We start from the raw sequence: 13,460 nt of genomic DNA, 5'->3' as shown, positions 1-13,460 counted from the left end.
TACTTTGGGAATCATCGTATTATTATTTTAAAAAGAGACAATGGAATACGTTTAATTCAAGGATTGATATTTTTATTGAAGCTTAATTCATTCACATGGACATCTGGACCATAGGAAGGATGAAGGAAGGAAGGAAGGAAGGAAGGAAGGAAGGAAGGAAGGAAGGAAGGAAGAGCTAAGGGGGAGGGAGGGGAAGGAGGGAAGGGAGGGAGGAAGAACACAGAGCCAAAGATTACAATATTTCCTTGTGGTTTTGCAGAGCGAGGATCCAGTTGGACATTCTTCTCAAGATCCTCGCAAGCTAAAACCGAGAGTTTGGGGGAACGCCAACCCGATGGGCAGAAGACAGGAAGTGGGGAAGATCACTTCCTGCGGAGGAGTCCCCTTCTGGGAATTCTTCTCTCTTTTCCTTCCTAGGGAGGGCCTTGGCAGTTTTTCTTCTTTAGCTGCTGCTGCTGCTGTTTTGCGTGCTGGGGGGCCTCCGGTTCAGACTTCCCTTGATAACCGCAGGGATCTGTTGCGCAGCACTGCTGGCTACCGCACGCTTCGTTTGAGGGGTTGTTTCTGTAGTCCGCATCACAGCCGCAACAGGGTGGACACTCATCCTGCTGGTTGTGGTGTTTGTCCTCCTGGTTACCCATGTTTCTTGGTGCTTGGAGAAGAAGAAGCAAGGCTGAAAGGAAAAGAAGGGATGTCACCCCAAGAAAGACACATCACGATTCTTCTAAGCCAGTGTTTCTCAACCTTGGCTACTTGAAGATGTCCAGACTTCAACTCCCAGAATTCCCCAGCCAGCATTCGCTGGCTGGGGAATTCTGGGAGTTGAAGTCCGGACATCTTCAAGTTGCCAAGGTTGAGAAACACTGTCCTAAGCAATTCCCTTTACCGTTCCCCATTCATTGATAGAAAACGTCTCAAATCAGAGCAAATTCCTTGCACCCTAAACCTTATACAGGTACTCCTTGTCTTACAAACACAACCGGAACCAGAATTCTGCTTGTAAGTCCTCACCAGTCACACGTCGAGGCACCGCATAACCCAATCTAGTTTTGCAACCATGGTTAAGCGGATATTGGAGTAAGTTTGAATCCATTCTTCCAATTGGATATTATTATTTTTTGCCGCTCGATTGTAAGTCGAAGAACTACCGGTTCTTCCGGGAACTGTTAGGGAGGGGCCGTCCTCACCCTCTTTCTCTCACACCAACTATTTAAACTCTGTTTGACCTTTTCTGGAAAGCATCCCCTCCCTCTTTCCCTCCTGGAAATCTGGGCTACATTTCATCATCGCTAGCTGACGTGGACTCCCCTCCAAGGAACTCAGAGGTGAAGTTTCTTATTTATATCGCCAAATTTTCTATTTTATGTATATATATATATTTCATTAGGGAACTCGTGTTCCCAGCCACTGGAAATACAAGGCCATCTAAAGCAGGATCGCATCAGAGGTGGGTATTCAGCAGGTTCTGACCAGTTCTGGAGAACCGGTGGCGGAAATGTCGAGTAGTTCGGAGAACCGGCAAATACCACCTCTGGCTGGCCATGCCCCCATCTATTCTCTGCCTCCTGAGTCCCAGCTGATCAGGAGGGAATGGAGATTTTACAGTATCCTTCTCCCGAGGAATGGAGATTTTTACAGCATCCTTCTCCTGAGGAATGGAGACTTTACAGTATCCTTCTCCTGAGGAATGGAGATTTTACAGTATCCTTCTCCTGAGGAATGGAGATTTTATAGTATCCTTCTCCTGAGGAATGGAGATTTTACAGTATCCTTCTCCTGAGGAATGGAGATTTTACAGTATCCTTCTCCTGAGGAATGGAGACTTTACAGCATCCTTCTCCTGAGGAATGGAGATTTTACAGTATCCTTCTCCTGAGGAATGGAGATTTTACAGTATCCTTCCCCTTGGTGGCTTCCCCACCAAGCCATGCCCACCAAGCCATGCCCACAGAACCAGTAGTAAAAAAAAATTGGATCCCACCACTGTTTTCCCTACTAGAAATGAAGGACCTTCCCCCCATCCATGTTCTTCTAAAGTATCCAAGAGTCCATATCTGTAGGATATCCCCTTCCATCTCTTGATTTCTTCCCTCATCTCTTAGTCTCCTCAAGCTTTCTGCATCTCCTTGTCTGTGTTTCTCCCTTCCTGCTAGAAGCCTAAGGAGGAAAATGAAATGGAGCTTGGTCAGAGAGAGGGAAGAGAAGGAACATACCTGGTTCTCAAGGAGATCTCTGAAGGACGTCAAGCTGTTGTATGGACACCCCCTTCCAAGGGACCTTTTTATACACTGTTTCTGAGGCCCATCCGGGAGTGAGGCATCACCCAGCTATGTCTGTGTTTGTTTTGCTTTTGCCTCCTGAATAAAAGACCATTCTAATTAGCTCCCGATCTGCAACCATCCTTTTGACTCAGGATATTAAAATCATGCTGAAGAGCAAATGCATGCATTTTTAATAGCCCGTGTTGTCTTGATCTCATGGATGGAGATCCCAACCACACCTAGGAAGGGGGAAAAAAAATCGGGAGGGGGGAGGTTTCCCCCACCCCTCCATCAATGGTGGTTTTCAAAGTAGATTGGACAACCATTAGACCGGGATAGTGTAAGATCTTCTGCTTAAGCAGGGGGTTGGACTAGAAGACCTCCAAGGTTCCTTCCAACCCTACATTCCAAACTGTTGATTTAAAAAAAAAAAGAAAATGCTTGCTTCAAACTTTTAATGTTTAAACCCTATCCCTCTATATAAAAACATCTCTCTGTGTGTGTGTTTGTGTGGGTGCGTGTGTTCCAGCATAACTCGAGCAATTTCAGCCAAACTTGGTACACAAATGACTTACTCTCTGGAACCGAATACTTGAGGCGGGGGAGGTAAGACACCCCCCCCAATACCTCTCAGGGTGTGTCTTCTGTTAAGATACAGCCTGTTGTGCCTTAGAATGGCTTCTACCGTACTGCTGTAAGATGGCTTCTACTGTACAGCGCAGTGGAGTTGCCATGGTAACGGCTTCACTGTGCTCCACGAGAGGGCTTTCTCTGGTTAGGGGGGACAACCCAACATTAGAAATTACATTTGGTCCGGATATTTCCTCCCTATGGATAAATACCCGGGCAATGCCAGGTTATCGGCTAGTATTATATAAACCAGGGATTAAACTCAACACGAATGTTTATTTATATACTAATAAAGGAGAGTATCTGTAGCTTGCTGAACTGAGTAATAATGAAACATCTGTAAGAAAACAAGGAAACTTAGAGAGCATCAAGGACGCCTTGTTCAATTATATGGTTTTTCTCCCCCTCCTCTCCTGGGGAGCCCACAACAGCTGTAATTTAATTAAGAAAAAGGTGAGAATTCCATTCGGACTCTCGTGGAACATAGAATGTATTCCTTCGGCTAAGAACAGAGGAAGTAGGATTTTTCCTTCTTCTTCTCTATTGTTATGGCTAAAAAAAACAACATATATGCATCCATGGGTTTTGGGAATCTGGGGCTAGCTGCGGTGAATGCCTAAAACATTCCTTGAAGATGATCAACGGCAAGATTCAGTCCGTGGGCATAGAGCCAGTGGCGAATGGGCGTGAGGCCCGGTTGTGGGGGATAAAGGAGCATTATCTGGTTGTGTAGGAGGCTGGTGAGCAAACTGGATGTTAGAAAACGTGACGTGTTCCCATTCTTGCATCAGAATGAGATGAGGAAAGGAATTTAGGAAGTCGCATTGGGAGGAATCAACGTTACCGTCGCAAGCGTGAAAAGGCCACACTCAGCCTGGTCTAAGGCTGTAATAAACCGAGGTTGATTGACGTTCATTCGCTTTTCCCAGCCTGGTTGCAACTCCGAACGGCCACTAAACGAGGAGGGGGATAGGACCGGGACGATCTTGGCCTGCTTAAGAGAGAAGTAGGTGAGCCGTAATTAAATCGCCATCTGATGAATAAACAAAAGGCTGGCGTTTGAATGCAGATTTTCAATCTCATGAAATTCTTATTGGGGAATCTTGGTTTACAGCAACGTTTCACATGCCAGGACAGCTGAACGATGATGTCAGCGTTAATTATAACCTAGGTAACTAAAGGGATGACAGGTGAATGTGTCACTTCTCCAAACAGGTGGATAATCAAAAGAGTAATCGTGAAGAAATGCATGAATTATAATCGTCACCTTGATAGGCCTTGTAGAACCAGTGCAGGATAAAGCTCTTTTCCATACGCCTCCAAACCAGGTGATCCCGATTTTCCTTTGTCAACTGGGACCACCATACTTGCCGATGTTGTCAATCCATCTCGTTTCAGGTCTCTTTTTGATCAAGTGGGATCCATTCTACGACCGCCTTGGTTGCCCTGCCCTTGGCTCGTCTCGCTGTGTGACCCACCCGTTTCCATCTTAATCCTTTTTTGCTCTCTTCTACCTGCCTTCCAGAGAGGTGGCTCAGGGGCTAAGACGCTGAGCTTGTCTATCAGAAAGATTGGCAGGTCGGCGGTTCGAATCCCGAGCGCCGCGTAAAAGACCGAGCTCCTGGTTACTCGTCCCAGCTTCCGCCAACCTAGCAGTTCGAAAGCACGTGAAAATGCGAGTAGAAAAATAGGAACCATCTTTGGTGGGAAGGGAACAGCGTTCCGTGCACCTTCTGGGGCGTTGAGTCATGCCGGCCACATGACCACGGAGACGTCTTCGGACAGCGCTGGCTCTCCGGCTTTGAAACGGAGATGAGCAGCGCCCCCTAGAGTCAGGAATGACTAGCCCGTATGTGCGAGGGGAACCTTTTGCTCTATACATTGAGGATGTGAAAAAACAAAATCCAGATTGAAAAAATATCAACATATTTTGATTGCATTAAAAAAAAATCTAGAAGCATATCTAAAGAAGATAAGGTGATGGGAAATTAAGGGGTGAGCCGATGGTGCTTGTAAATAAAAGGCTACTTCGAGAACATCCTAGGACTTGAATTCAGAAAAAAAAGTGATGTTCTCACCCCAATGTCTCCCCCTCCATCCAAATTTTACCCTCTTTTAATTTCTCTGATTCCCTCAGCCTATTTTAGCATCCCCCAACTTCCAAACAAGATCGGACTGAGAAGTTGCAAAGGACCAGAGAGCTGTAAGATGAACCGGGAACTGAAAAACCTCCCCTGAGTTACTAATTGAGTAGGTTTACTGCTACAGTCTTTAGCAAAGCTGAATATATGATCTTGAGCCGCGGGAAATTTAGTAATAGTATATTTGCATGACGTATGGAAAACTGCACAGTAGCCTACAATTACAGAGAGGTAGGAATTCAAACCCTAAATAGTTATGCAAAGTGTTTGTACACATCAGAGCTTTCGATCCCACTATGCATACTTTGAGATGGATCACATTTTAGGAGGGTGCCTTGTTGCTAACCGTAAACATTTGGAGCTGCTGTGGGAGAAAACTGTAGCATGAATCATTCAATGAGAAGGATCAGGCATAATTGCATTGTTTGGGGTGAGAAATTTCTCACCCCTCTCAAAAAGAGATCCAAGAAAGGTCTCTCAAAACCTTGCGAGAACATTTGGAGGGAGAAAGGGAGATCTTTCTTACCCCTCCGGAGATTGTGACAAAGTTCCTAGTCCTCAAGGAATACTCTGTTTCCCTGAAAACAAGACCCAACATAGGTCTTATTTTGCATGATTTTCCCCCCGGGATATTTTAATATAAGCCCTACCTCCAAGTTAAGATTGTCAGCCAGATGGATGCATTTAGTACCGTATTTCTCCCAAAATAAGACCTAACCAGAAAATAAACCCTAATGCATCTTTTGGAGCAAAAAAATAATAAGGCTCGGTGTTATTTTCAGGGAAACCTGGTAGCATCAGGGGTGGTATTCAGCAGGTTCTGACCAGTTGTGGATAACCGCTAGCGGGAACTTTGAGTAGTTCGGTGAACCGGCAAATACCACCTCTGGCTGGCCACCCCCTTTCTATTCTCTGCCTCCTGAGTCCCAGCTGATCGAGAGGAAATGGGGATTTGACAGTATCCTTCCCCTGCCACGCCCACCAAGACACGCCCACAGACCCAGTAGTAAAAAAAAAAATTGAATCCCACCACTGGGTAGCATTCAAGGAACATAGCAGCGGCACAGGTGGCATTCTACCAGTTCAGACCAGATCAGCTGGACCGGTAGCGGAAATCATGGGTGGCTCCTCCTCCCACCTGCTCTACGGCATCCCATTTAGGCCCTTTTTTTTTTTGCCAAAAGCGCATGTCTCTCTCTCTCTCTCTGTTTTTCTCTTTCTCTCTCTCTCCCTCTTTGTCTCTCTCTGTCTGTATCTCTCTCTCTTTCTCTCTCTCTCTGCCTCTCTCTCTCTTTCTCTCTCTCTCTCTCTATCTGCACATACACGGAGGTGGTGAGCGCACTCACATTAGCAAACTAATAGGGAAGGTAAGTATATACTACCCCTGAGCAGGGAGTATAATTCTACACCGCGCAGAAATAGAGTGGGTTTCATTGCATTTAAACCAAGGCATACATTTAAAAAAACAACAACAAGCTGGAGAGTTTTATTGATATAGTTTTATTTTTAGTGGCTGTTCTGGGAAACATCGCAGACAGGAAGTATCAGCTCCTAGAATATATATTCTGAATAATGGACAATATTTGGAGCCATGTTATAAGTTTTGCAGCCAGGAGAGGGCAGGCCTATCCCATGAATAAACACCTTATAATTTTAAATAAAAAAAAAATTTCCCGGGAGAGGAAATTTGGTTTTTTTAAATGCGTACATTTTATTAACAGTTTTGAAAAGAACATAAAAACTAACACAAACTTTCCACACCATAAGAAATGGGAACAGAACTCTGGAGTTTGGTAAGTTCTCAATTTCTCCTTGTTTGGAAAGATACATAGAAGAAAAATAAGTTTTCCTTTTACAAAAAAGAAGAAGAAATAAGGAACATCCTATTTTAGTTGTAGCTTTAATATCCATTGGGTGGCTGGGCAGGTGAAGAGTCTCGCAGGAAGGTTGTTGAGTTCTAGGAACAGACTCGAGGTTGGAGTAAGCTCCATTTTGGAAAGGTTGGGAGAGAGAAGAGGGTGTAGGCTTACTCCTCTGTTGCCCCAGAGAGAAAAACCAGAACGAGCGAGACAAAACTACAAGGAGGAGAGTTCAGGCTAGACCTTAAAAGAAGTGTGTGACTTATGAGTTGTCAACCAGTACAACGAGTTGCTACATGAAGTGGTGAGATGCTCCTCATTGGAAGGGGGGTGTCTTCAAACAGGGAATTGGGAATGGGGGTCCATCAAATAGGTTGTTACGGCTCCTGCCCTCAACAGCGAGTTGGGCTGTGGGCCCTTCTCTGATTCTGGCATTCAACATCCACTCGACGATCCTGCGCATGGCTCAAAACACACCCCTCTCCTCGTCCTCCTCCCATATCCTGAGGGTAAACATGCTGGTTCAGCACACACTCCTCTTCTACTACCACATCCTCCAGAAGATGTTACACAAGGTTCTGCGCATACGCCTCTCCCAGTAGGTCTACAACCTGGTTCAGCACACACTCCTCTTCTACTACCACATCCTCCAGAAGACGTTACGCAAGGTTCTGCGCATACGCCTCTACCGGTAGGTCTACAACTTGGTTCAGCACACACTCCTCCAGATGGTTGAGCACAAGCCACCGCCCCTCCTCCAGTGCCACATCCTCCCACGGACCCACAACACGACCCACAATCTGACCCCGTGTGAGAATAGCGTCCCCCGGTGCACCCATCGCAGGCATCGCCGATAGGACGCCCCCAATAATCCCGGGGCCCTCCCGAAGGGTTGTGAACGCAACATGTAACTCTTGGGTTGCCTCCTGGCGTACAAGTGCACGGGCGGTAGCAGTAGCAGCGGTAATTATGGCCCCCTCTCCGGGGGACGTTGCTCCTGGGGTTGCAACACGTTACGCAGGCGGTGTTGTCGACGTAGCGGAAGGGTTTACGGCGAGTATCGAGCCAGGATCCCGCTGGGTCGTACCATGTTGAGTTCAGGTTGAAGTAGGCTTCTCGTCCAGAGGAATAGATTCTTTCTTCTGGCATGGCGGGGGGAACTGGAAGGGCAGGACCAAAATACACTGAAATCAGAATGACCCCCCCCCCAACAAAACAGGATGAGTTGCTGCTCAACAAACCTTGATCTGAAACTTGCGAATGTGATTTTCGAATGGAAAATTACCACGGAACAAATCTCAGTTATAACAAGCTAGGTTGGTCTGGCTGACCGAGGGGAAAATAATTGTTATAATAAGTCCCCCCGGTCCCAGGTATTTATTACCGTATTTTTTCAGACTATAAGACACACCGGAGCGTATGACACACCATGAGCGAGCCGAGGTGGCGCAGTGGTTAAATGCAGCACTACAGGCTACTTCAGCTGACTGCAGTTCTGCAGTTTGGCGGTTCAAATCTCAGTTCTCCCTACTTTCCACCACGTGTGGGGAATGAAATCATGTGTGTTGCTCCCCAAACATCTAGAGAACCTCTAACCCTCTAGACAATCTACTTAGATAAACAGATACAAGTTGTAGAGACAGACTTACCTTATCAGTTGAAGGAGGCCAGCAAGCTCTCAATGAATGAAGTCCCTGAGAAACAGAAGTTCTTTATATATGGTTCCAATAGTCATCTATATATAGATGATACAACATCTTGGGAATGGTAGGGAGATCCAAAGCCATGGACCTCACAGATGGCAGGCGTGACACCTGATCCATTACTTAACTATGGTTCAATGGATTGAGATTCATGCAATTAGGAGTCACAGCTGGATCGGTGAGGTAGATGGCTAGGCATTTTCTCTCTCAGAAAGGTACATGACAGGCTTCCGGTGGGTTCCATCAAAGGAGGACGGTTGGATGACAGCTCAAGAGGAATCAAGGAAGACGCCGTGATCAATCAACGCCCCCATTTGGGATCGGTGGCATGCCAGGTTCTTCTGCAAAATAATTTATGGTGCCCCATGCATGGTGACAAGAGGGTTAACAAGTTGCAATTGTGTAGGATGTTAATGGCCACCTAAAAACGAGGAGGCTACTCTTGTGTGGGTTGTCTAGGGAGATTCTCAGTCCTCCAGTTGTCCCAAAGGTGCTTTTTCAAGAGCCAACTGGACTTTCTTCTTTGAAGACGTTTCTCTTCTCATCCAAGAAGCTTCCTTAGCTCGTGTGGGTTGTCTACAACATTAGCTAACCTGCAAACAATGAAGTCTGTCCGTGTAACCAAACAAAGGAACCTCAGTTGTGGTATCTGGTACCAAATGTCTCTTGCGCCTAGTTCGATACCCCCCTGTCAGGGCTGCTTCCCTCAGTAACTGTTGTGACTCAGCAGAAGTTTTGCTGTGAGTTGAGTCGGGATGCAGGAATAACAATGCAGCTGGGGCTCGTGAGTGTGGTCTTCTGGAGAAAAAAGGACTGATGGTGCCACGCTCTGGTTGCAGAAGTCAACGTTCATCGTTCGTTTGTGGTTCATCGCTCATCGGTCGTGGTATGTTTGTGAGAGACACTTGGAGAAGTGAATTGCTTTCTTTCTGTACGCCTGGTTTGGCCGTAAGAGATCTTTGTCTTTGCATTCTGTTATCTTCTTGCCAGAGACTTTATTTATGGCTCGCAGCCAGTCTGAGCCAAGGACTGATAAAGTTATTTCCTTTTAAGTCTGTCTGCCTGTCGTCTTTGAATGAGCGAAGGAGGGAGGTCAGAACAGTAACCAAGAAAGAGGAAAATTAAAATTGGATTTTGGTGAGTAGATTGCAGAACTGGGAGTTCTCCAGTTAGCTTGTGAGCTGAGTGGTTGGGGGATTCCCCCCCCCCCCACAAATCAAATTGATTTCTCATAATGTAGCCTTGATGGACATTACTTATTTCTTCATCAGCTTTGAATGTTACTGATTTACAACTAAAGAGAAGCTAGTAACAACCTTCGGAGTGAAGGAGGGAGTTTCCTTCATCTTGTCAACTCGCAAAGCATTCCTGACCTGCTCTTGAGTTGCCATAGGCAGCGGGGAGGTGGAATCAAGCCTTGCAGCGGCATTCAAGGAACTTGCATTTCACTTAGAACAAAGCACATTCCAGCCGGCCACGTCAAAGTCATCTCCAGGGGGACCCTCAGCGGCCGGAGGGAGGGACTTCTACAACCGGTGAAATTGTTTCGTTGGGGAATGTGACTGATGACCCACCTTGAGGGGAGGGGGAAACAGGGTCAGAGCGAAGGCGCGAATTAAGTGAGGTCAGAACTGGCTTCACTTGGTCTGCGTCGGAATGACATTCCTAATAAACAACTGGGTTTCTTTTGAAGCTTGGCTTGAGGCTCATGATTTAACTGGGGCAAGCCAACTCCAATCAATTGGGGCAAGCCAAAATGAATAAAAATGACTGGGATACCTGAGACCCACACTCTCCACCTGCTCCTCGACATCTTTCTTAATGGAAGACTTCCCTTAATGAAAGACGTTTGAAATAGTTCAAGATTTAATTAAAAAAATGAATAAAAGCAAAAGACTGTGGGTTTTGGAAAGTTACAGATAGATTAAGGTCTTGGTGACTTTGAAATAAGATTTTGAAATTGAGTGTAAGAATCCTTCCCTATGGGAAAATGTTCTTGTTTTTTTTGTTTTTTTTTATATATCATCTTTTATTTCATTTTCATTTTCCTTTATACAATCACTTAAATACTGTGCAGTTGAAAAAGCAATAAACAACTCATAACACTTCTATCCTTCATACACCCTTCCTTCTACCCCTCCAACTTTCATTTCTCCCCTCCAACAATCCCCTCTTCTACTTCCCCTCCCCCTCAACCATTCCTTTCTCCCCTTCCCACCATCTTACCCTCCTTACATTCCCTTCTCACTCCCTCTTAATTCCTCCCTCTTCTTTCCCTCTACTTCCCACTTCGGTGTACTTCTACTATTCATTGGTCTATTCGTTTTGTAATTTACACTAAAATTATAGGAAAAGAGAGGGGGAAAAAAAGGAAAGTAAAAGGAAAAGAAAAAAAAGAAAGAAAAAGAAGCAACAGTATCCAAGTGCATTCATTGTTGTAAAAATTGAGTCTATGTTTCCACCCTCACCCCCTCCCCACCATGAACCCCCCTCGCTGACCCCCTTCCAACTTCCCAGATCCCATTCCCGACATCATTCTTTATCAAGCTAAGTCTGGAGTATATTGAAACCAGATAGATTAAAAGTTAAAAAATAATAAAAAATAAAAAGTAAAAAATAAAAATGTTCTTGTTTTGAATGAGAGATTAAAAAAAAACATGATAGGATGAGGTTTTTGAGGTTGGACACTAGAGGGAGCCAGAGGAAGCTAAACATTATAATTAAAGGAGAAGAACATTTAAATTTGACTGACTAATACAGAACGAACCTCTTCTTACTTCATATAGACATGCATGCCACGGCACACATGAAAAAGGAATGATAGCACAATGGCACAAGACTTGTTTCGTCACTTGTCCTGCCTTGTTTCTTTCTTGCTCACCTTGCAAATTTATCTGGGTTATCAAGTACACAGTTGCCTTTGTTCTACCTTCTATCTGTGAGGACAGTCCTAGAAAACTCTAGACCATTGTTAAGTCAGGAAAAATAGATGTCTTTTGAAAAGGAGGAGGAGGAGGAGGAGGAGGAGGAGGAGGAGAAGAAGAAGAAGAAGAAGAAGAAGAAGAAGAAGGGGGAGAGGAAGAGGAGGAAGAAGAAAAAAGAACAGGAGGAGGAGGAGGGAAAAAGAAGAAAAGAAGAAGAATAAATGGATGCGAAGAGAAGAAGAGGAGGAGGAGGAGGAAGAGGAGAAGAAGAGAAGAGGAAAAGGAGGAGAGAAGAAGAAAAGAAGAAGAATAAATGGAGGAGGAGAGAAGAAGAAGAGGAGGAGGAGAAGGAGGAGGAGAAGAGAAGAAGAAGAAGAAAAGAAGAAGAATAAATGGAGAAGAAGAAGATGAAGGGAGGAAGAGGAGAAGAAGGAGAAGAGGAGGAGGAGGAAGAAGAAGAAAAGAAGAAGAATAAATGGAGGAGGAGAGAAGAAGAAGAGTAGGAGTAGGAAGGGGAGAAGAGGACAAGAAGAGAAGAAGAGGAAGAAAAGAAGAAGAATAAATGGAGGAGGAGAGGAGAAGAGGAGGAGAAGAGGAGGAGGAGGAGAGAAGAAGAAGAAAAGAAGAAGGAGAAGAGGAGGAGAAGAGAAGAAGAAGAGGAGGAGGAGGAGGAGGAGGAAGGGAAAAAAGAAAAAAAAGAGGAATGGAGCGACGAATGCTTTAATAAGTTTTATTGTGTTGCATACATATTTTCTTTTGGCAAACAGTCAAAAGGTCCAGGATAGGTCATTACAAGCATTATCAGCTAGCCAATAAATAACAAGACAACATTGCGAGCTAGAGTGTCATCTTCATACTCGTCGCAACTCGGCAGCTACTTCTTCAGAAGATGGAGAGGGGCTTTGCAAGCTTGTTTGATCTGACAGATCTCAGGCTGGGGTGACTGGACTGGTAGACAACATTGCTGTTGAGGGGGGTAGCACGGCTGGGGGGTCGGACAGTAAGACTGGACCGGCGCACAATACTTTTGTTGAGGTGAATAGCACGGCTGGGGTGGTGGACAGGAGGGCTGGACCGGCGCACAATATTTCTGTTGAAGTGGATAGGACGGCTGTGGTGGTGGACAATATTTCTGTTGAGGTGGATAGCACAGCTGTGGTGGTGGACAATATTTCTGTTGAGGTGGATAGCACGGCTGTGGTGGTGGACAATATTTCTGTTGAGGTGGTGGATAGCACGGCTGCGGTGGTGGACAGTAGGATTGGGCTGGTGGACAATATTTCTGCGGAGGTGGACAGCAACGCTGGACAGGCCGCCAGAACTTCTGCGCTGGAGGACGGCAACACGACTGGGCAATTGGACGGCACTTCTGCACCGGGGGAAGACGCCACTGGGCAGGCGGGGGGGCCTTCCGTCCAGGAGGAGAACAGTATTTGATCGGTGGGCGCGTCTTCTGTGCCGGGGGACAATACCGTTGGACGGGAGGACAGTAGCTTTGGACTGAAGGACAATATGTCTGCTTGATTGGGCAACCCTTTGCAGCTGGAGGACAATATTTCGGGGGGCAATACCTCTGCACAGGAGGAGGGCAGTGGGATGGAGGTGTACCACAATATTCCGTTTCAGAAGTCCATCTTACGGAGTAGCTGGGGGCTTCCCAGCTTACAGATCTCCTACAACCGCTGTAGGAAACTTCTCCGTCTTCATGTTGTGGCTTGTACATCTCTGGAGACCTTGGATGAGACCTGTGAAAAATAGGTGTGCGAGGAGCACGAGGATGAAAGTGTTTCAGATGAAAAAAAGAACACAAGGGATGAATGAAATTGCTGAATAATTCAAACGTTTTTTTGCCATTCTTTTCCTGTGAAGAACGCATCTCAATTATACTTGGGAATCAGTTAAAGAGGTGTCAAAATTATGATTTGGTAATGCAACATGTTAA

The 13,460-nt window shown here is 45.6% G+C and overlaps 2 protein-coding genes across 2 annotated transcripts; both read right to left on the bottom strand.

The window, feature by feature from the left end:
* Positions 1-413: 413 nt before the first annotated feature.
* Positions 414-8,040, bottom strand: LOC106545609 (uncharacterized). Its single transcript, XM_087707649.1, has 2 exons — positions 7,407-8,040; positions 414-673 (listed from the first exon to the last, which is right to left on the bottom strand). Exons 1-2 carry the CDS (start codon positions 8,038-8,040, stop codon positions 414-416), a joined length of 894 nt encoding a protein of 297 aa, XP_087563775.1.
* Positions 8,041-12,392: 4,352 nt separating this feature from the next.
* LOC106545608 (uncharacterized) lies at positions 12,393-13,241 on the bottom strand. The gene has a single exon (XM_087707648.1). It carries the CDS (start codon positions 13,239-13,241, stop codon positions 12,393-12,395), a length of 849 nt encoding a protein of 282 aa, XP_087563774.1.
* Positions 13,242-13,460: the final 219 nt, after the last annotated feature.

This window comes from Thamnophis sirtalis, unplaced genomic scaffold (assembly GCF_051295495.1).
Source record: "Thamnophis sirtalis isolate CommonGarterSnake01/CBP01778 unplaced genomic scaffold, rThaSir2_p1.2 scaffold_2, whole genome shotgun sequence".
NCBI lineage: Eukaryota > Metazoa > Chordata > Lepidosauria > Squamata > Natricidae > Thamnophis > Thamnophis sirtalis.
This window is presented reverse-complemented; position numbering and strand designations above follow the sequence as displayed.